The sequence below is a fragment of the Octodon degus genome, unplaced genomic scaffold (assembly GCF_000260255.1).
Source record: "Octodon degus isolate 3935 unplaced genomic scaffold, OctDeg1.0 scaffold00040, whole genome shotgun sequence".
NCBI lineage: Eukaryota > Metazoa > Chordata > Mammalia > Rodentia > Octodontidae > Octodon > Octodon degus.
In genome coordinates, this window is record NW_004524616.1 from 2011858 (window position 1) to 2036676 (window position 24819).

Genomic DNA, 24819 nt, shown 5'->3' on the forward strand with positions numbered 1-24819 from the left:
GTGTTAACTCAGCAAAATATTCTAAAAGAGTCCAGTAATCCATAATACTATTGGTTTTGTTTTGTTTTTTTGTGGAACCGGGGATTGAACTCAGGGCTTTGTGCTTACTGAGCAAGCACTTATTCTACTGAGCTATCTCCCCAGTGCCCATAATACTATTGGGTCTTCCACTTCACTGGTAGTGTCAGAAATTGTTGACCTGAGTCCCCTACAGCTCAACATAACAGTATTGCTTTACTTCTTATATTTTGTTTTTCTACTTTTCTACTGGATGGTTAAGACCAAGGTAAAGCAGGACCTATGCAACAAAAGTTGTAGCTTTTGGGTCTGAGAAGAAATCCCTCTATTCATTAAGAGAATGTAACTATATATCTATCCTAACCATTTTGAATACACACATACAAAATGGACATTCATCTGTATCCCCCTTTTTTTTGTTAAGTTCCGTTATTTGAATATTATAGGTGTGTTAACTCAGCAAAAATATTCTAAAAGAGTCCAGTAATCCATAATACAGTGAAATCCCCTCAGGATTTATCCTGAGATCCTGTACCTCAGATTGTAGAACCTTTGTCAGTGTCATGTGGAGGAGTCATGGCCATTGCTTGGCCAATGTGCTCTCTGTGAAAGCCTAGGAGAATCAAACTAGCATTTTTTGAATTACAAATAAAATCACTACCTATAGTAGCCAAAATAATAAAGAATTCCCACTAAAATTTGCACTTCAGGTAAACAACAAATAATTTTTTAGTAGAGGCATAGCCCATATATTTCAACATTATAAGTAAAGACAGTAACTTTGTGCCTCAGTTTCTTTACTTATAAGGTGGGGAAAATGCTGTATTCCTCACAAGACTCTTGAATTAAGTGAATCACAGCATGAAGAGTGCTTAGCACAACGTTGGGCTTCTAACAATGATCCGCCAATGGGAAGTTGCTATTAGAATTGCAAGATGAGCAGCTATTCTGCAATAATAACACGTTGCTTTCATGGTGTTAGCCTCACGCCACGAGGATGGCCACACATCCTCTTTCTTCTCTGTAGTCCTGCCAGGCAACCAAAGCCACCCCTACACTCTGCCTGTAATAGGATTTCCTTTGCCCTTTTATCTCACTCGTCCATTTCTCCTCTCTTGGCTCCACACAGTTACTTCTAAACTTCTCGCCATTAGGAGGACAGATATTTCAAGTAAAGGGATGCAAGATCCCAGTGTTGATCCTCTAAATCTGGTGGAGAGAAATACCTCATCTTGGGAATCTTAAATGCACCTTGTTGTGGCCTTTCACGAGCAAGGGGACTACCTTACTGGGTTAGCACCCCAAATTCCAAATCTCTGAGCGTCACTTGGCTGATGAGTCTGCTCCTACCCGGCAGGGCGCTAAGTGCACAATCTGTACACTGTCACTCATGTACTCACCCCGACCTATGATGAGAGAAAGAGGTGCAGATGTTTTTCCAGCTGTGGGATTAATTTAGAACTATCTGTCTTCATGCTAGCACTTCTCGCCCCACCCTCTCTGGAGATCCCGCTACACACCAAGTTATTTTTTAGGGTGAGAGAACGAACCGTATTTATAGTCACTTGATTAACTTCGGATCAGCTGTGGCTGGGAGCAAGCCGAGTGTCAGTGAATTTTAACATCAAAGGTTTTCTGTTGCTTCACTTTGAAGTGTGCCCTATCCCATGTGCAAGGCAGTTTTTATTTTATATTTTTCTTATCATGAATGATAAATTGCTAACACAAAGAGAGAAATCACAGTGAAACACAAAGCATAATAATCACCGAAATTATTCCTTTGGTCAGGAACAATCCATTGTGGACGTTTTATAAAAATTCTTGTGTTTTTTTCCCTGTAGTTATTTTGGGGACAATTGCAAACCTATAATAATTTTGCATATAAAGACTTTGAGTTTTTATCATGTCCCCCTTCTTATATGAAAAGTAGATGTTTTTGCAATTAGGAAGTGAAAATAGCAACAAGATAAAAATATTTCTCTCTTTGGGTCAGCTACATAGAGGGTTGAGGGCCAGGCTGAACCGCATGGTGAATCCTGTCTCAAAAAACCAAAGAAGCAACAACAACAAAAACCTACCTCAATTCTACTATAAAGAGATAATTATTATAAACTTTTTTGCATATTTTTGTATTTATTTATATGATTTTGTAGCTCTTTTAGTAAATATGCTACACATTTGATAATGTATTTTGCCTAATATTAGATATTTGTCTATACCAATATATATCCCTATAACTATATTCATAGGAATTTGTTCCATATAATTTTACATATAAAATCATTTTTGGAATTTATAGTAGAGATAATTTATTAACCACTAAAGGTACATTAGTGGGAGAATTATTAATAAACTATGAAAAATCAAAGGGAATAATATGCAATTATTGAAAATATTACGTAAAATTGGAAGAAAATTTAAAAATTAAGAAAATAGCTCTGTTACTAAGGGTTATATTATTGAAAGTCTGATTACAAAATAGTTTGTAGACTGTACTGCACTTCTGTTAACCGAGATAATAGAATTTTATCTTCTATCTGTATGCTTTGTATCCTTTCTTTGAAAGACACTGATAGTAATTCCATCTGGATTAGAACACCTTTAGTATTTTCATTTTGCTTCTCTATATCTTCCAAAATTTTATAATGAATACATGCTTTCATAAAAAGAAAAACAAATTCAGCGTATCTTTTGTTATAGATTTAAAGGCTGAAGTAGGAGGCTGGGTAAAGCAATGTATTTCACATGATAAATAATTTCAAGGTCTAGATTCACAATTGAATGTAAGTGCTATTTTTCATTAAAAAGTTATTAAGATGGACACATTTTAGCAGGAAGTAAAAAGTGCACCTAATAACGAGACAAGCACAATTTTTTTTTTAAAAAGATAATTGACAGAGAATTCAATCCAACTCCCCAGGGATGCATTGCTTGGAGTCATTCTTGACTTTATTAGCACACCATTTTTTTGGACTCAGTGTCTTAAAGCTTTGTGGATAGGGAAGACTAAGGATCTGGCTGTGTGGATAGGGAAGACTAATATGTGGCTATTACTATGGAGAACGCCTTTTTCTTTCTTCTAGCTAATTCTCTTAGTAGTTTATCATTGCTTGTGGTAGGTAGCTTTAAACATGACCTTACAGTTTATCTTCATTTCTCTTTTGTACAGCAATTGCAATTGTCTCCCATTAATTTTTGTGTGTTACCCTTTTTGGTATAGGAGAGACCTTCAACCTTAATATTAGTATAAAAAAGAAACTCACATAAGATCATGAGAATTTTTCTTATAAAAATCATTTTGAGATGCTGTTGGCATATGAAATAGCATCCCAAATGGAAGATAATATCTTTGTTAATCAAAAAACTATTTAAAAACTCAATTAACAGAACAGTATGCTATATAATTAATCTTCATTACATTTCATTTTCCTTCCCATCCCCCCTACAAAGTAGTTAATAAGTCTGAATTTTATTGCAATAATCAATAGGCTAAATTTCATAATATAACATAATCTAGCTAAGGTAATCAGACACTTTTCCTCTGCCAGAAGTAATTAAGTCAAAACCATCAGACCTCTCTTTCATTCCAAGTTGTACTGAAACTACAGTGCTCTTGAATGAAACCTGAACAGCAAGAATTAAAAGGGAAGAAATTGCAACAAAATCATGTGTTTTTGTTTCCAAGAAATTAGGACTTCATAGATTAAACAAAACAACAAATACAATTACGAGAAAATTAAATTCCTTGGAATCTGGAAAACCAGATGAGCACAGATCTGGTCACGTTGAGATGAGATTTTCCTGGATAACTAGGTTTCAGATATGTTTTACATTTGTACACTGGGTTCGTATTTAAGGGACTTGGGGGCTGTGTGCATTAAAATTTCCCCAATTTTTCATAAGGTTAATATATGACTCACTGTATAAACTTTAAAAATTGACATGATAAGGAATCAAATATTTAAGGCATTCATAATGCATGATGAAAAATTAATCATGGTGAACTTTTTAGTGTGTTTCCTCCTATTCTTTAAAAAGAACATGCTTGATCACATTATAGACATCATATGCAATTTTTAACTAGACCTATATTTAAACTATACCCACCTTTAAGTGTGGGTTATAGGTAAAATATGAATTGTTTGTTTTTTGATTTTATTGAAGTGTATACTCCTCATAGACTTGCACACAAGATGAAATGAATTGCTTCCTCACTTATTTGCTTGGGAAGTAGTGTTTAATTTCTATATAATATTCCTCTTGTTATGCTAGCCAATTAGCACCCTTTAATGGATGACTTTATTTCAAATCATTTTGAGCACAGATGACTTATTTTAGGCAAGTGCTGAATAACCCAGAGGACAGATAATTCCATGTGCTGAGGGAATGTGGTGTGTGGCCTTCCACGCACTTTCAGTCTTCTTGCTCATGAACTATTTATAGCAAGTTTTTCCTAAATGGTAAAAGAAGAGCTTACCATTCTTCAAATGGTAAAAGAAGAGTTTGGAGGGAGACAGAAGCAACCCCTTTTCTGATTATTTTTTTTAAGCAGTGTCCCTATTCTTTATGCTCCCAGCTTAGAATTTGATTTCCTCAGATGACACACAACCATCTGCTTTCCAGACCCTAAAATATATGCAGGGATTAATAACCTCTATTCCATATGCCAAACTCACAGGGAGAGCATGTCGAGTTTCCTGAAATGTATTCCCAGAATAACATTCTGTGAATCTTAAGACAGGAAGTCACATTTGATAAAACACCTGCAAATAGTCTACATTAGTTGAAAACTACAGACAATGAGTTTCATATAGTTGCATCATAAATTTGGTATTTACAAGAAGAATTGCTATTATTTACTGAAGGCCTACTCTGTGTGTGCCAGGGGCTTCTCTGCATCTTGCAATTGTAGCAATTGTGGAACTTATCCTCAAGAGCCCACAAGGTATAGAAGAAAATTGAGTCTGAGAGAGATTGACATATATGGTTGGCTGACTATATCTCTGAAAATGTCAAACAGGAAAAATCACCCCCACATACCATTAGTAGACAGAAGAAAGTAAGCTGCATTCTGCTGAGGGAGCCATCTTATTTTATTGATTTTTTCTTCTATTTCTAAACTCTTCAGGTAATCGAATTCGGGTTCATGGCTCTGGAATGTGCTGTAAACATTGTATTCACCCCTACGATGAACTTGATTTTTACTCTGTAGGAAGGGAAAATTACACAAAAGGTTAAGTCATAGAAGCCAATTTCAAACTCACCAATTTTTTTTCTTTGCACAGAGTCATTAAGGGTGGGCAGGGGATGCTGTGTCATACTGGGACGAGGCCACGGCCAAGACAGTCTCTGAAGCTGGACCACTCATCCTGCTGGTAAATGTTGGTATCTGCAGTACACATGCGCTTACTTATAAGTTAAATACACGAACTTCTGCACTAACATATGATCATCATGTATATAGAAAGAGAAGTGAATACGGGGCAAGACTTTAAAATTGATATAAACAGAGTCTAAGGTTTTGTGTACCCCAACAAATGCCTCCTGTATCTCAAGTCAGATATTTTGAGTGAGATATCTCAAGAGAAGCCCACAAATACTTATATCAATCCTCCTCCCCCCTTTTTGAAAAGTACAAAGTTGTAGGAATTGCAAGTTTTACCATCTTTTACTTTATGGCCATTGGCCTGTTAATATCTTATCTGATCCTCATACAAAATTTCTGAGAGGTCGTGGACAGGACAGGCATATAGGTAAATGAGGGTCAGATAGTAAATGACCTTCTTAGGTCACATAGTTCACAAAGAGCAGATTTGGGCACTGTGCCCTCCCTTTCTTCCAGTGAGTCTCAAAGCAGACAGGAGCACAGAGGTGCCATCTGCATCTTTAAGAGAATGATGAGACTTCACCTCAGGCTTCCCCCAGCGCTGATTATGCAAAATGCAAACAGCAGGAATTAAATAAACGAGGAGAGAATGAAACACAAGGCCAAGGGACAGGAGGAAGAGCCAAGAGAAAGAAAAAGAAGAGCAATAGGAGGAAAAGGGGGTTGCTACAGTGAGAAGAAGAAGGAAAAGGGCAGGAAGGATTTATGCAAGGTGTTTTGGATCATTCCAAGAATTTGAGATTCAGGCTTTGGAGAACTGTTCACAATTTCAAGCCAGGGTCTTATTAAACATTTGTTATAAAGGGTTGTCTTTTTTTTTTTTTTTTTGTACTGGGGATCGAACTCAGGACCTTGTGCTTGCCAGGCAGGTGCTTAAACTGCTGAGCTATATCCCCAGCCCAAGGCTTGTCTTTTAAGAAGAGGTTTAAGAAATGGTCCTTGGTGATACAGAACGCCCAGGGCCGCATCTCAACTTAGCAGTGGATAGTGATGCTAGACCCAGGTGTGAAGAGCTATTCCGACTAAAGCTTCTGTCCTGCCACGGAGAGTTCTAGAAGCGGCCACTCTGGGACTGTGCTCCTTGAAAGTCACGTGCAGAGTCCACCCACAAAAGTCAAAAGCAGGCCTCCTTCAAAGTGATGTCACATGGCTTTGTTGGTGTGGCTCAGCCTATATTTTAATCCCCAAATTCCTTACCAAGCCCAACACTTAACTGCACGTTCTTTATACTCATCCACATTTATTTTCCAGCAAACGCCATCACCTTACTTTGGAAAACGTGTCCCCCACCATTCTACTAATGAATCAGACTTCTCAAATATTTCTGTCAATTAAAATGGGTGAAACCTATAAATAGCTAACAGAAAATGTGGGGTGGAATATTACCGGCAACATGCTGTCTTGGGTAATTTATGCTAAATAGCTCCTCGGGTTCCTCTTTATCATCACTGTGAACCTAATTGGATTTTTTTTTTTTTTAAATCAGAGAAGGTTTGAAAAAATTAGTTTTCACAGGACTTTAAACGTTGCCGTTGTAGCTGCTACTACCCTGCTCTCTTGCGCAGAGTACCAGCCCACCTTAACAATAAATTTATAAGTGTTGATTTGCTACCATCCAAATCAGACTGTCAAATGTGTGTAGTATGTGCCAGACCAATTAGCACCAGGAAGCTCTGGAAAAGCAGGAAAAATTCCAGGTCACGAAGAGCTATTAGTTCCTACTTGCCAACCACATTTTCACATTTCCAGGGCCAATGCAGTAGGCTGGGTGCCTGATTTAATGCTGAACACTTGAATTTATACAGAACCTCGAGGGATTAGGATGCCCTTATAGAAATTAATTGCAAATAATGTGCAATTACCAAATATATCACCTCTAAATGAGGCTTTCCTTTTTTGAGGGGAGGTGTAATGCAAATGGCTTTGAGGCACAAAGCAGGCATTAAATTGCTAGGGAAGTCTCTTGTGAAGCCTTCCTCTTAGACCCGGCCTCCCTCTAGCTTCCCTAGTGCCCTGTGAATCTCAGAGGCAGGCAGTGGCAGATGGGAGACTTACTAGAACACAGACCAGCCTGCTGGAGGCTCCACGACCGTGCCAGGGGAGGACAACGAAATCAAATTGGGCCATAATTTCATTCTGACAAAAACAGAAGCAGACACCCCCCAAAAAACCCAATTTATATGAAAAAGAGAAACAACTCCTAGTGGAACTCAAGTCATGGCTTTTTGAGAGTCACTAGAAGTTAGAGCTCATGCTCAGAAATCATGCCACATATAGCACTCGGCTTCTGGGAACTGCATGTCCCCTACGCTAACATGTCTGCTGTATACCTCTGGTGAGATGTCACTTTGGGGAACTCCTCTCTGGGTGGGAGGGTGAGCTATCACTTTCTTCTCTCCCAACTCAATTTGTCCTCTTCACATGGGTTGGCAAATAAAGCTACTTTTTTCTCTCCTGCATATTCTGGCCATACCTGACATTGAGGGAGACTGAATCACTATAGACTGAGGACACATTGCAATCCAAAAGGCAGAGCTATGCTCAATAAGCACCTGTGAAATTTTGCAGGTCAGATGAGAAATAAAATCCTTTTGAATGCGTACTATCCAGGTTTGGGAAGATAAGGCCATGTGTAGAAACAAAACCCTTTCTAGGATGCTTTTGTGAGCCTGAGTGTGGAGCTAGTAACGCTGATGACTTTTTGGCAGTTTTAAGTTCATGAACAAAGCAGCAGGTTAAGGCAGACACATGAGGATTAAGGAACAGTAGGAGTCCTCCTTTAAAAAGAGAAGAAAATGGGCATTTTGTATTCACTGCCACTTACCTCCTGCTCTCGTTGAAATATTACAACCCGACCCCCCTTGTCCCCTGTCGCTAGTAATTCTCCTGTGTGGTTGAATTCTACCGTAGAGATAATGTCAGCTGAAAAGAAGAAGACAAAGGCAATTTAAGTAACTGCACACTTACTTTGAAAGGATAGATAATAGATATACTTTTCCATGCATTTAAGGGCTTAGAGCTTTGTGCAGTGGAATTTACAAGGATTTTCTGTCCTGTATTTTAAATGCCACAAGGAGTGGCCCTTGGGACAGTAAATTTCCTGGATGCCCACATTGCACCGTGTTCTCTTAGAACATCTGGAGATAACAAAAGGGAAAAGCATGCTTGGACCTTTTTGTTCAGGAAAACGAATTTCTTTACGGCTCAGAGAAATAGCAGTTTTCTTGGATAATGGCTGCTAAGCACAAGCCCTTCACCCACCCTTTTGTCTTTCCTTGTCTTTAACACCAGCAGATGACCACAGACTGGGCACGACTGCGGTAATTCAAATTGGGGCTGACAATTGAAATGAAGTGGGGTTAGGACTCTTGGAACTCTGGTGCCAAAATTGGAGTAGACAGAGACCCTTGGAAATTTAAGAAAAGATGCCACAGTGCTCCAGTTTGACCCATGCTTCCCTTTTTTGTGGCAGCTCAGCACACCCTTCTGGAAAGGCAAGGACTTATTCCAAGTCCAGGAGAAGGGTGCTGAGAAAAGAAAGGTCAGGGGGTCACAGGGGAAAGGGCACTCATTACTCTGTATTTCTAAAAGAAGAAAAGGCACAAGTGCCAGTAACTTGGATCCCAAATAATTGCTGAAGGAATGCCAGCCTGCCAAGTCTTTTTTTGATGGGGGTTACTCCCAGAGGAACATGGACAGGTAAATTACCTATGGGGATTTATTAGGACTATTTTTAGAAAAATGTCAGAGGTTAATTCTCCCCAATTATTCCCCTGTAGGGCTCCAACAATTGCTACCAAGAGTGCAAATGAGTAAAAAAAAGAAAGAAAGAAAAGAAGAAAGAGAAGCAAAGGAATTATGACTATGGTCTTTGACTGAGGAATATTCTGAAGATTATGTCTATATAAGGAAAGCAAAGGGGAGATAGGGGGGTGGAAAAGTAAGGCAATTATCCCTGAATAATTGAAATCTCCAATCTTACTTTTATATTACCTGTTCAGGGTTTTCCTGGTATACTTGATTTATTCAGATAGGCAGTGTAAAATTCTCTACATATAGCTATCTTTTTCCACATATAAACTCCTCCTAATGGTCAACCTTTGTGCAGAAGTCAAACTAATAAGGCATGAGCCTCAGTCACTTGCAACTGAAGCACATTTACAGATCAATTCTGGCCTCTTAGATGATGTGCCCCACAGGTAGCAGACCCAACTCCTACGCAGGCACAGAATAACATGGATGAAGTAATCCGGGCATACTGAAAAGGCTGTGAACCATGAAATATTGCATTTTCTAAGGTTCTCTTTTTTTTTTTTTGTTTTTGGAGCAGCAGCTAGGTGTGTAGATTATATGCAAAACTCTCTTATATTTTATATTATGGAGACTAATATTTTCAACATCATGATTACGAAAGCTATCTTGTTTCTGCATTGAATACAGTCTATGAGCAACTGGCTGCTGCATTATTTATTCATGATCTAAACTAGAAATCAAGTCCATTTTCTCAGGAAGACTTTGGCAGTGAAGTAAGCTTAAGGAGACAACACAAAGGAAGGGATACAACTTTAGCAGGCCTGCTTATCTAAGCAGTGCCTGGGAATTGGAGAGTAACCAGCTCTGGAGTGGCTAGGAAAGCAATCAGTCTTACATATGGAGGAGAGAGCGTGGCTTAGTATGTGCAGTGCTGGGGGGGCAGGGTCCTGCCTTCAAAGCACAGAGTGCTAGGGTATACTTCTTGCATGAGTTGCTAGTTTCTGCTTTCCAGTGAGTGAATAGCAAAGGGCTAAGCATAGACTCCTGCCCTGGATAGAACCTGAGCCTGGTGGGCTGCTTCTTTTCACTTTCAAGCTCTGTCAAGTATCTAGGGATGAGTCAAGGCTCTCAAATTTCTTAAGCACTAACACTTCCAAGAAAGTGAGCACTGCAGGCTGATGCGGAGACTAGTCTTGGGGTTACCAGTGCTGTGCTTATGCACTAGGGCTCAATTTTAAGATTCTGCCTGTGTGTGGTTTGTGCCTTTCCAACGTTCACACAGAGCTCTATCATTGTGGGTGAGCGACAGGGCTCTTTGATTCATTTCGTTTATTCTTAGAACAAAAAAATGGGCCTTTCATTTTGGTGAAGAGGGGTATCAGAGAAAGAGTTAAGTAGCATTTTCCAATGTGAACCCGAGGCTCAGTTGCCAAGAAATGAAGCAAAACTTGCTTTTCTTGGGATAACAGATACACTGTCCTGATTAAATTCTGAAAATGTCTTCAATCTGCTCTTAAGATTCACTAAGGTCAAAGAAAGGCTTCATACTCACTTCTAAACCACACAATCCTAGCCAGTATTACTAACACTTTGCATTATAGAATATTAAGTATGGTCCAAATGGAGCTTTCACCTTTGACTTACATGCTTATGAATTCGTTTTCTAAGTATTACTATCCTTCAGTGCCACATCTCCCTCAATAATTTTGCAAGAACTGGATATAGTGCCACATGCCTGTAATTTCAGTACTCTGGGAGGCTAAGGCAGGAAGACTGCAAATTTGAGCCTAGCCTCAGGAACTTTGCGATACCGTAAGACTGTGACTCAAAATTAAAAAAAAAAAAAATTAGAAGACTGAGGGTGCAGCTCGGTGAAAAAAAAAGAACCTGTTAAGAGAAAGAATGGCCTAGCTGGATTCTGAAATTCCTAAGTGTTCTTGGAGGCCTTCCCTTTCTTTTAACTCTACCAGCCAGCTGGTCTCTATATGAGGTTGTTTATATCAGGCTGCCGTCTACCTTCACCTTCACAGCATGTGCTGCTGCAGCTCAAGTTAATACCTGTTTTGAACTTTCATGTTTCCTGACTCATTTATCATCACTAAACTGGTAGATGTAGCTGGAATACCTTACTGCCCCATCCATCTCTACGTATCTTCATCTGGGATTGTTTAATAATTGAAACAACACTCATGAATCACCCTACATTCCCATTTCAAGACACTGAAACTTCCAGTACACATACTTCTGCATTTGTAATATGTTGTTTGGGAGAGCAAATTAAATTCCAAAACATAATAGCTTAAGACAAAGAACTTCTGTGTGTACAAGAGGAAGTGGCTTTAGGGGAGTGAGAGTAACCATTTCAATTCATGACCAACAGGAACCAATCCTTCAAGTTCAACGCAGCTTTCACCTTTGATATATATGTTTATAGGACAACTCAATATTTCATTAAATGCCCAGTTGAATAATAAACTATAAGAGTGGGCATTTTTCTACCCTCTGTTCTATATGAATGTGAATAAAGCACAAATGAGCTAAAAATAACAAAAGCCAAAAACCACGATGGAAGTCAAATGTAGTGAAAATAATTTTTAAAGGAAACCTTGAGTGATAAGACGTTTGTCCTGTTCCATATTTTTCTGTGCTGAATTAATTCTTACAAACTAGTGGCCTGGTAATAACATTTCTAGTTCAATTGGCACTGTCAAGACTAAATTTTTTCTTTTAAAAAATCAATCTCAGCATCTTACAAAAATTCTAGACTAATAATCTCACACATAAAGTTCCTACTTACTGGAATAATAAATAACATAGCACATGTGATCATGTGATTGTGAGGTGCAGGAACAGGAGGGGAAACCCTCACTTTCACCCTCAACCTTGTAGTACAGTACCATGTGAGGCTCATTGTCCAGGCAGTGCAGAGGCCTGGGTGCGGGCAGGAATTGGGATCGCTGGGTGATACATAGTTCATATGGCAGGAAGCTGCTTTGTCAAGATGATGATTCATTTTAGACCTAGGGTCTGAGCCCCAGGTCCACTAGTGTAATACCACCTTACTGACCAGGTCACTGGCACTGCCTCCCAACATCAGTCACTGGGATGGAAATGAAAGCATAATTCAATTTAGCCTTCTGAGCCCATTGAATAGTTTATCTTTCATCTAAAGCAACATCTAGTAGATAATAATATTAAAACCATTTACATTTCTTGTATCAGTAGACTAATTCTACCCCTTCAATAGATGGAGTTATTTTTGATGATTAGGTCAGTTTTAGGTGGTTTTCTGAGTTTCCATCTAGGACAGGGATACCAGCAAGAATGGAAAATGAGGTTCATAGTGGAGGCCAGTGGTGGAAATGGTGGCAGTTGTCAGGAGGTTTGTGTAGAGAAGACTTTGGTAGGGGGATCGCTTCTTGGCTGCAGTGCATTCATTAACTGGCCTTGTGTGCAGCAAGGGCAGGCGTGTGTGTGTGTGTGCGTGCACGCGTGTGTGTGATGCATGTCCTTTGTCATCTCTGCATAGAGATTTTCAGCTAGATTGGCAGTGACACCAGATCATTAAACCAACAGGGGATTCTGAGCCTTCCCAGTGGGAATTACAATTATGCCTTCCATCTGCATAAAACTGTGGTCTCCTTCTGGGTCTTAGTTTGCAGTCCCAAGTGAGCATCTGTCTTCTCTGGGAAGTTTTGATGTCTGACAGAGAGTATTAGAATGTTTCCCACTGAAATAGGAGGGAGGTGGTTTGGTTGTGGCTAAGCAAGGTAAGACAACACACATGCCGCACACTTGCTACCCCATGCTCCTGTGTGCCATACACACATCTCGCCTGACACAGCCTACATTTTTGCTACTTGAAGAGTATCTGGTGTTTGGAAATAGAATCCTTTTCATTACATTTGAATAGAATTAATTCTGTGCGCACTGGTTTTAACTTTGACTTCGTGGTGGTTTCCTCTCATAAGAAAGAATGCAGGTAGAAGAATCCAACAATGAATTTCAGTTCCTAAGATTGCATCACAGCTGCTGTTCCTACTTAACCATAGCTACAGTGCAGGACGTGATATTCTTCAATGTTCACCCATCTGTGTCCAAGCTCATTAATAGTCACTAATGTGTTTTATAGAGTTTTTTTTTTCCTTTGCAATGCTAGGGGTGGAACTCAAATTCTCATACATACTAGGCAAGCACTCTACTACTGAGCTACATCACCAAGCCTGTGTAGAGACTGCAGGTTGGCTACTCTTAACCATTGCTTTTATCCTTGCTTGACCTTAGTGTCCCACTGCAGAGGGTCAAATATCAGACACATACTTAGCCTTCCTTGTGGCTGGGGTGGGGGCAAACAACTTAAATGTGGCCAACAAAACATAAAGAAAAGCCTGTTGGGAGGTGGATGAGAGGAAATCAGAGATTCTTGAAAAATATTTTCTTCCTTAAATAAAAGGAAGATAAGGAGAGGCCTTCTGGCAGTAAGGACAAGTCTTTGCTTTTTTTCCTCTGTGTGGTGGTAGGTGTTTATGATAAGTGGGGTGCTCCAGCCATCATGTGACTGTAAGGTAAAAACCTAAGGACCTCACAAGGCTGAGAGTCTAAGTACAACAGGTGGAAAAATGGGGTATCTGCTGACATCACTGAGCCACTAAAATCTACCTTAGGACAGCCTGTCTTGTTAAACAACAGACATTGTGGTTTCAACTACTGTTGAACTTTATGTTATTTGAATCTAAACATATGCTCATGGACATGTGGTTCCATTTTTTTTCTCTTCATATTACTTTGCATACAGCTATTATTAATGTGAATTGAATTGGAAAACTGGTCCTTTGTCCTGAAGCCTCCCTGAACAAACTTTTTCATGTATGTTCTTAGTTTATTCTCCCACCAAACAAATTTCCTTCCCACCTGTTTGGTTATCACTATCAAGGAAATCTGTTTGTTCCTTGCCTTACTGCGGAGGTGCTGCATTGTTTCCTAACCATTCACACGTGAAAGCAGCTTACTGTGTTAGAATGCCCACTCCAATGTACTCATATCCATTATAAAATTATGACTGTAAAGGGACTTCACCACATGCTCCTTAGGAGCCAAGCTCCTGCTCCTAATATGCAGGAAGTCCACTACGCTTACTGAGCTGTGAAAATCCAGATGGTAGGAAGCAGGTGAGTAATGAACGCCATGCTGTGCCCATTAACATGCACACAGCTTCCTCAGGATGACCGAATCTCCAGCACTAACCTGGTGCGGGACAAGTCAGGGATAGGCAGGTGGACGGAGATTGCTTTTTATTGAGAACAAGTCTCTACAACATAACATCCTAGAAGAGAGACATTTCCTGTAGTTGGAACCAAACTTGCCAAAGGGGCAAGGATTTCTATAAATTATTATATCTGTAAGGACAGAAATATCCAGTGGGACATTGCTAGCTGCCCAGACTTGCCCGTATGCCTGTGTTTTACTGTGGAGTGTGTTTTCAAGGTGTTTACCATCTGTCACCTGCTCCTTCAGAAAAGCATGAGAGTAATTAACTGCTCAGGGAACACACAGTCTGTCAACCATTCATACCTATTATCTGCATGACATGGGACCTCAGCAGCTGACCTCAATGTCAAAAGGACTTTAGGTTTACCATAAGAAAGCTCCCAGATCTTTGGGGGTCAGGGACTCTTAGACAGGCACTGTGACACCCAAATAGACTTCAAATGGAATATGTTTGGTACATCTTTGGCCAGAAATTTTGCTGGGCCCAATGTTCTAAAGAAAGCCATGGTGCCTAGTTTGTAAAGGCTAAAATTTCCCCTATATATGAATTGGCTCAAATATCACTTAGGGAAGCCTTGGGTGACTTCTCTCAAGGCACAGACAGCTCCCTTAGTGACACAGCCTCCTTGTGCTCCTTATTTCTCCATTACCAGCTATCGTCTCTTACCACTAATGTTCATCAGCATCATTGTAAACACCTGTCTTAGTCTCTAAACTTAAATGTCACAAGGGACTTGTTCATCCCCAGAGCCCCACTACCTAGCTGAGTATCTCAGCATATAAGACACACCTCTCAATGTTTTCCTTTAATGGACTGCTGATGAGAACCAAAGAGAGCCAATACAAAAGTGCACCAACATATAGAGAATGAATAACTCTAAACAAAATCAGAAAACAAAACATTTCTATTTGATGGATATAGCAAAGACTTGAAGGGGTGCAAGGCAAGGAGAATTATCTACGTGAGTAGTACTTAATGACTACAAAATGAGACAGACTGATAAATAAAGAGGAAGAGCTACCTAAAAGGTCTCTGTAGCATTTGTAGGAAATTAGGGACCCTCAGAATCCTAGGAAGGGAAAGCAGATGGGCTAGCAGAGAAAGGACATTAAGGTAAAGTGCTATTAGGGAGCGTGATGGAGGTGACTACTGAGATGGCCAAAGTGAATGTGAGAAAATAAGCCAGAGATGAAAAGCTGTTCAATGAATCTATATGGACAGGACACAGGGATACACCAGGAGAAAAAAATCCCAAACACAACTGACCCTTGGCCTCAGGTGCATTCAATTTTTAGAGGACTGCAGAGTAGACTTAGGCTGGGATGAGGAAAAACATTCTCAGTGGAGAGGTTGTTCAAAGACTGTAATAATGGAGCTACAGAAAAGCATCTTTTTTAACCCAGGGCTCAGTAAGAAGTCACTAACACAATCTAAGTTGACACATTTCTGCCATATCCCTACATTCAAGGGAGCTCTATTATTGTGTAAAGGACAAATTAAACATTGCACAAAATAGACCCCCCTCCATGAGTCTAAAGAAATAAATGAGTAATATACTCAAAAAAGAGTTGGAATTTTCCTCCTAAAACATGAAGTCTCTGTCAAAGATGCTGCTGCAATTAGTTCACAAGGTATTTTGCTATGATGGTTTCCAATGGTTTAGCAAAATAAATAAATAAATAAATAAAAATAAAAAATCTGCACCTATATATTTATATATCTATATCTATGTCTCTGTATATATGTATATCTATATCTATAGATATGACCCAATGTGCCAATTACAATTTGATGAATCAAATTGTAATTGGCACATTAAAATCTCTCATTCTTTAATGACTCAAAGTTGAAGTATTTTGGATATTTTAAAATATTACTCTTGAGTCAGTGAGATAGCTCAGTGGACTAAAGCAACTGCTTAGGCAAGCTTAGGCAAGTGCAGGGACCAGGGTTTGATCCCCAGCACCATGTGCTGTGCCAGCCCTGCCCCCAGGGCACACTGAGCCAGCCAGAGTCTGGGTGTAGTGGTGCAAGCCTGTAATCCTAGTGCAGGGGAGGCTGAAAATAGGAGGATCAATATGAGTCCTAGCTGCATAGTGAGACCCTGTAACAAACAAGTATGTTAAATAAATAAATAAATAAAATATTACTCTCTTTCAGATAAGATGTATATTTTAAAACAGTTGAAAGCAATATCAAACACAGTAGGTAAAAAGTAAAAGGTAGAATGAATAAACTAATACTGCTTTTCTTCATCAGCAGAACACAAGCTGCAATAAACATGAGGGAGAGGCACTCCAGTATGTACCTACTGGTTTTTTTCTACCCATGGACAACTGGATATTTAGAAAGTATTTAACATCACACAGTTCAAATATGGGTGCATAATATTAAGTGGAAAAAAATCAGGGAGGACTCGAGATTGATAGATTCATTCACTCATCCACTAATTCGCCCAAAATGTCCCTTGAGTACCCTGAAGTGTGTTGAGTGCTATTTCAGGTATTGGAGATATCAATTAACAAATAAAATATCCACCTACAAAGAAGTTATATTTTCATTGTTGGAGAAAAGATAATAGCAAACATAATAAAATGTTATATTATTATACAATAATATATACTCTATTATATTATTATTCATATTATCAAAAACAAAAAGAGCTGAATCAGGGAGAATAACATATCAGAAACTAGAGAGCAGCTGCAATTTATGAAGGGAGTTCATGGCGAGGGTATGCACCATGAAGGCTTCTATACGGCACTTGCGTCAAGCAGAAGTGACAGTGGGCAGCTCCCCAAGGGAGGCATGCATGTGTTAGGGATCCAAGAGGTCCAACCAGGCCAAGAGGCAGAAGGAAAAGTAGGAGGCTTACATAATGCAGCCTTGGAGACCACCACAAGCACTTCTGTTTTGATTATAAGCAAAACAGGCTCTGCAATGCAGATGAACTTAATAGTATCAAACTGTATATCCAGATATACTTAGAATAGTAAATTTTATGCTATAGGCATTTTGTTGCAATTTTTTAAAATGTGAAATGAAGCCAGGCCTGGTGATACCCATAATCGCAGCACTTTGAAAACTGAGATAGGAGGATTGCTGTGAGTTAAAGGCAAGCTTGTGCTACACAGCGAGTGCCAGGCTAGCCAAACTACATAGTGAGGTCCTGTTTTTCTCTTTCTCTCTCTCTTTCTTCTTTCTTTCTTTCTTTCTTTCTTTCTTTCTTTCTTTCTTTCTTTCTTTCTTTCTCTTTTTCCTTCTCTTTCCCCTTCTCATCTCTGTCTCTGTCTCTGTCTCTGTCTCTGTCTCTGTCTCTGTCTCTCTGTGGAAAAAAGTGAAATGGAGGCTGCGTGATAGGTTGTCCAGGAGCCAGTGTGGCTTGGTTGTTGGGATACACTGCAGAGGGTAGGGGTAAGCTCAGGAAGTGCACAGTACTGAGGTAGTCTCGGTTCAGACCAAAAGGCTGGATGTAGAGGTAGAGCAGCATCAGATGCAGGGTGCAGGCTGGAAGTTGGCCTGTTGGGATTTGCCAATGGGCTGATTCTATCTTATGGAAAAGAGAAAGAGGAATGAATCAAAGAGGATCCCTAGGTTTCTGCTTTCAGCAACTGGCACTCCAGAGTTGCTGTCATGGAGACTGGAAGTTTTATGGGCAAAAGGCTTTTGGGGTGAAGACTACCTCTTTAGTTTCACACACAGTAAATGTGACAGGGAGCTGGGCACAGTGGTGCACACCTATAATCCCAGCACTTGAGAGGCTGAGGCAGGAGAATTGCTGTGAGTTCCAGGGTAGCCTGGGTTACCCAGTAAGTTCCTGGCCAGTTTCAGTTGCATGGTGAGAGGAGCCTACCTCAAAGAAAAAAAAAATAAAAAAATGTAAGTGGGTTCATAAGAGTCTGACATTCAGGAGAAGGGCTTGAACTAGTGATATAAATTCATGACTTATTAGCACTGGATAGTATTTAAAGCCAAAAGATCAGATGAAAATTCAGAGAATGTATGTACTAGAGGGAAAGGAACAGATCAAGAGCTGCACCTTGGAGCACTTACTTGAAAGAGTTGGGAGAAGCCAGAGAAAATCAGAAGGAACAAGCAGTGGGATGGTGGGGAATTCGAGAAAGCTCAGAGCCAGGCATGCCAGCTGATCATGGAGGAGTGATGATCACGTCAGACCATGCTGAAGGGAAGCAGAAGGTGGGAGTCGGGCCTGGGCATAGAATTGTGGAGATTACTCTCAACTTTGATAAGTATTGTCATGGTGGAATGGTGGGAAATGGATTTTGGAGAGATTGGGAAGAGAGAAAGTGAAGGTAGTGACTACAAGCAATGCTTTCAAGGAGTTTGGCTGCAAAAATTACCAAAAACTGAGGCGGGAGGTGGGTGGGTTGTAGCGGTTGAATGCTGGCCTAGCATACATGAATGCTGGGAGCGTGGTTCTGGGAAGTGCTAGTCCCAGGACCACATGTAAGAAGGACAAGACAGGGTGCAGGTAGGGTCAAGACAGGGCTTAAAAGAGTAGCAATGTAAAAATGACAGCGAGTTTATACACCTGTAGGAACATGTTTATATGTCAATGAGAAAGTTGCGTCAGCTAGAAAAAAATTAACAGTGACACAGAAAACAAAGTGGGATTGCTGAGTGCACACAGAAATGAATGTATAGGTAATAAACCGGTAACCAGGACTGGCTACCCTGACAGCTAAAATCAAATTTTCACAGGCTCCATTTCTACTCATATCCAAGAAATGGATAGTCACAAAAATGCTATTGAAATGCTATCTTTATATAAGGCTTACTAGGACTCCCCAAACATCTCTAAGGGTTTCTTCTGTACTTCAGAGATCCATCTGACTACTATAAATAAAATCTCTTGTTTTCCTTTTGTTTCTTTCCTCTTCTCCTGCTTGCCCTCTTTGCTTCTTTTTGTCCTGAAGCCAAGAGCAGAAAGGACTATTCTTTCAGTTGCTGCCAACACGCCAGCAAAGCAGGAGGCAGCTGCTCACCTGAAGGCACTGCGATGTGATGACAAGTCTACACAAGATCACTTCCACATGGGTAGTCTGACCTCCTTGTGGCCTTTCTTGAGTAGCTTTCAGCACGATGCCTAATATCTGACAGAAACAAATCTGTCAGAGAGGAGAAAAAACCCACACACTCATCCTTGACCTCTGGAAGATTTATAGACACTTTGTAAATGGCCAGACTCAGGTGATGGTGCCAGGAACTTTCCAAGTGATTTGTGGACCATCCTTCCAGGAAGCCAGTCTTTAATGGAAAACTTTTCTAGCCACACATTCCTTTACTTTGGCATGACTGCTGGGAAAAGATTGCAACTGTCATGAAGAAGACCTACTGAAATTAACTAGCTATTGACTTGGCTTCAGGAGATTTCAATTTAAGAAAAAAAATCTTAATATAGTGGCTGGGGGAAGCAGAGGTTTCTACCAAGTGGGCTTACTGCATACCTGCCCCATTCTAAACCTTCACACTCTCCTCCTAAATCAACATTTGTGTCCTACTTTGTGGAATACCCATTTTAGCCGGAAGCTGTGCTTTGGGTTTTATCTTATATCGTCACTGCATGACTTCAGCATCTTCCCCCGGAGAAATAGCTCAGGGGGGTTAAATAACTTGCAAAAATTTGCAAGATTAATAGTTGGGCGACCTGAGATTTTCACCTATTTTAGTCCAAACCTGCTTCTTGGCTTTTGACTCTGTGTCTCTACATCTATTATATAGTTCTTGTGAATAATCTTTATTTTAAAGAGGAAAAAAAAAAACCCAAATAAAATAGAATTTCAAAACAGATAAAGAGTTACAATAATTAATATGCTGTGTGTTGATTAATATGTTGTATATTGCTGTTTTTGTAGTAGTTAGAGTACAAGATATAGGCATGATATCTTGTCCAAATGATAGTAGCACAAATCTTTTTTTTTTTGAGAATGTATATTTTGTTTTATTTTTTAATAGATTTCAAATTGAAAATAAATTATTTACAAACATAAATGAATATAACAATAAAAACTGTCCAAAATAAAAATAAAGAATTTACACATCAGTCATAATAGTTCACTGTGTCAAAACCAAGAAACTTATATTCATATAATTAGAATTCTTAAAGTAGAAAGGAGTAGGCAATAAATATTTAAAGATTTAAAATTTCTGAATTTAGTTCAACTTATAATACCACATTTCCAAGAAAAATGAACCTTTTGCAAAGACATTTAAATGAAATCATATCTAGATGCACAAAAATGAAATTGTCCAAAACTTCTTATAAAGAAAAAAATAATTAAAGCATATACATAAAAATATTAGCTATGGAAGAACAAAATTAAATAGCATCTTATTCCACATTAGAAAGAAAAGAAAAGGACCAAGTGTGTAAGAAATTAGATTAGTTAAAGGACTGAAAGATGTCCTCTTTGAATTTTATACTTAGCAAACATACCTTTGAAAACTAAAAGTAAGATTTTCTATCCTCTTTGAATTTTATACTTAGCAAACATACCTTTGAAAACTAAAAGTAAGATTTTCTAGCTATACAAACTTGAAATATTTTAATACCTCCAGAAGTAGCATATAGGAAATAACAAAGAGCATAATTCAAAAGGCAAGAGAAGTTGCAATATGCTCCTGGATGAACAATAAAGAGCTCTCAATATGATAGTTATGCAGGACTATGTAAAAAATATATTAGATGAACCCTGAAAGATCATAGCAGATTTCTATGAAACAGTACTAATCTTATGTTGGGTTATACACATATTTTTTCCCATATAAGTGTGTGTATGTGTGTATAAAAGACAGGGAAGAAGAAATATAAAGCCAACAGAAAATAGAAATATACTTTTTAAAGTTTCTAATACTAGGAGAAGATATCATACAATGTCTTTTAAATAAATTGTAAGTCAAAGATATAGTATAAATCTCAGAACAAAAATTAAGATTAAGCAATATTCAGAAAATTACTAATTAAAAATTAAATTTTTCAAAACAATTGCACTAAGAAAAAGTTTTCATGATAGCAAAGAAGTACTAAGAGTAAAACATAAGATAAATACTGGAATGGCAAGTAAATGACCAGCACTTCTAACAGTTTGAGGATAGGATATCGCACAAAGTTCTAGTGTGTTGTGGACATGCATAATGACTGTGACAGTTACTGGTGGCTAGGCGTCACTTGTGGAACTGAGCTACAGCTATTTCTTTGAAATCCACCCTGTAGACTCAGGTGGAATCATGACCCATAGGGTGGAGGAGAAGTCCGTTTGTAGAGTGAGTAGCACAAACCTTTATTTTCAATGAACTAAGTGAGACTAGTTGTATAATAATCTTAACTACCTTGAGTATATTTTTGCTTTTTCCCTTTCATAGAACTCCCTTTCAGAATGCCCTCTTAAGCCTCTCACTCATAGCTATAGGTTTTACTTATTAGAATGGCAGAGTTTATAGTCCAGAATCAACTATTTTTTCATCCTTATTACATACCTGATATCTCAGTAAGATTTAAATCTTCAAACTCTCTGAGTAAAAGTCTTTTCTGAGCAAAGCCACTTCATTTACCTGGGACACTTTTTTCCCATTACTTGAATTGGCTGACATTTCACCTCCTAGACAGCGTGTCCCTTGAGGGCAGAATATTTTCACTAGCGTGGGTCTGGCACCTAGCAGATTTAGAAAAACAAAATACCCATTGACTGACTGAATGAGAAAATTAATACAATGGATCCTTCAAGACTAGCTCAAATCCTACCTGCTCCAAGTCACTACAAGCTCCCTCCTCTGATTGGAAATCCTTTCTTTCTCCTCACAACCCCAGCAGCTCTCTGCCTTTCGCATATCATCCTTGACATTCTCACAAGCACACTTGCTGTACTCGGCTTACTGAAACACATTTCATGAAGGGTAGAGCTCCTATTTTACTCATCTTAGACTTCATCAAGTATAACTGATGTCTGATGGATAAAGAACCACAACCTAAATGAATTTCTAATGACATGATTTACTGTGGCTCTTGACCCTTTTCCTTGGTGGGGGGAGCAATATCAGAATTCTTTGAGGATGTAATAAAAGTTATAAATCCTTTCCTCACAGAGATGTATATGTTCATATATACATGGATTTCTGTATCTTACTTTCAGAGGATTCCTAGAATTCAGCAGATTCCGGGATTACCATTCAACACCTGTACTATTATCCTATACTTATTTTTAATTATATAATCTTTCAATCTGGAATTTATTCTCCTATAATTTGTTCTATTTCTTCTCCCATCCAAGATCCAGTTGAAAATTGGCTTCTTTTTAATACTTAATAGGGATTGTTTCCATTTTAAGTATCATTAACCTAGCTGGCATCTTTTTAAAAAATTTTATGTATTTGGTACAGGGTCTCACTAGACAGCTCAAACTCATAGTCATCCTCCTGTTTTCTGCCTCCCCAGCTCTGAGATTACAGGTGTGTACCAACATGCCTGGTCTTGGTGGCTGGTGTGGCATGGCAGGGGTGGGCTGGCATAGGATGTGGAACCATGGATCAAACCCAGGTCTTTGTGTTTGCCTAGACCACTGAGCTATCTCTGTGGCTCAGCATCTTCTTACTGAACACGATTCATTTACATTTGATTATGGTATGAAAGTTGACTAATGGTTTGAGTACACTGAACATACATATTGCTTTCCTAACCAGATTCTAAGTTCCCTGAAGACAGAAACTTATTTATGTATTTATTCATTTATCTATTTACTTACACCGGGAACTGAACTCAGGACCCTGTGCTTGCCAGGCAGGCACATTCTACTGAGCTATCTCCCTGACCCTTAGAATCATATTTATTTTAATAGACAATATTTCTCCTAGCACCTAGGATCACATACTATACATAGCAAATAGGACATAAGTAGTTCATAGCTGGAGATTTAGGATTCTTATGTGCATTATACATATGACAGTTCTTCCCTAAACTTAAAGCTGTGTATGGTTCATTTTTGCCTACAGCTTACCATTATCTCCAATGGTCTATGGCTGTAGGGACATGTCTGACATAAAATCAGTTCTTAAAAGATCAAGTACTGAGACCATTTTCAGAAGCACTGCTTCAAGCATAGCAGAGGGGTGAGATATGGAAATTGGATCATATTTTCAAATTTCCAAGGACTCTACTTTTGGGGAACATTTCAAGTAATATTTCCAAAAGCCTAAGTTATGGCCTTTGGAGAGCATAGCAAAGCTTAGGGCTTTAAAAATTTAATCATTATTATATGCAGTAGCAAAATTCTTTCCCGTCCAGTACATCACAGAGGTGCTACTTAGCTTTGAGTATGATGCATTGATTATTTAATATTTTTTCAGGCAACTAAAGGAATGAAAGCATTAAACCTTAAAGATATAGATTTAACACAGGCAACAATATGCCTACTGCTCCTTCAGCTGAACTTAAATCAATAGCAAAATGTGCCAGAGGCCATCCTGAGGAGACTGCGGGGTAATGCACACTTTTGGTGATTTAACACCAAGCAAAGAGGGTGGATTGGCCCTTTCCTACTTCTCAGATATCATCTTAAACCATCTTCTGATCCTTTTTTCTCATTATATTTCAGTTCCATTTTTGCTTTTAGGATCTTGCAAGTTCCCTGCTTTTCTCTACTTTGAGGTCCTTAAACATTCCATTCTCTCTTTGCCTAACCTACTCCCCTTTGTCTCTTCTTTGGCTACCATGTCTTCGTTTTGAGAAATTTCAGTTTAAATAGCACCTGTTAAGAGAGGCTTTTTGGGCTGGCCAAATAGCTCAGTGGATTAAACACCTGCAAGGGGCCGGGGATTCGATCCCCAGGCCTGCCCAACTGGCCCTGCCCCTGGGGCACGCTGAGAGGGCGATTGAGATTGGACTTGGTGGCGCGCCTGTAATCCCAGCACTTGGGAGGCTATAAACAGGCAGATCACTACAAGTCTGATCTAGTAGTGAGACCCTGAACACCTTGTAGATCCTTCTCTAAAATACAAAAATAAATAAATAAATAAATAAATAATAAGAGAGGCTTGTTCTGAAAGCACATTTGAAAATCTCTCTACAAAGCTGTTTATAGTACCCTGGGCTTTTCCTTTAAAGCACCCATCAGAATTCATCATTTTGTGTTTATTGTTATTGTCTGTCTTCCTTGTATGACTTGTGTAATTAATTGGAGCAAGGAGCATAGCTGATTTTTTTTTTTTTTTTTTTTGCCATGGTGTTACAGGCCTCTATGACACATAGTAAACATGTAACTGATATTCAATGTTCAATGTATGATTTCTTAGGATATTTATTAACACTGCCAGATCACTGGGTTCATATTCTCTAATACTGCTGTTACACACACACACACACACACACACACACACACAC

The 24819-nt window shown here is 39.0% G+C and overlaps 1 protein-coding gene across 5 annotated transcripts in view; it reads right to left on the reverse strand.

The window, feature by feature from the left end:
• Ppp2r2b (protein phosphatase 2 regulatory subunit Bbeta) overlaps positions 1 to 24819 on the reverse strand; it is a 454351-nt gene that overhangs the window by 109808 nt on the left and 319724 nt on the right. For all 5 annotated transcript variants that reach the window (XM_004631251.2, XM_023715307.1, XM_023715308.1 and 2 more), the window contains exons 3-4: positions 8229 to 8326; positions 5059 to 5224 (exon numbers count right to left, since the gene is read on the reverse strand). In XM_004631251.2, coding sequence (XP_004631308.1) covers positions 5059 to 5224; positions 8229 to 8326 — 264 coding nt within the window. The remainder of the gene's footprint in view (positions 1 to 5058; positions 5225 to 8228; positions 8327 to 24819) is intronic.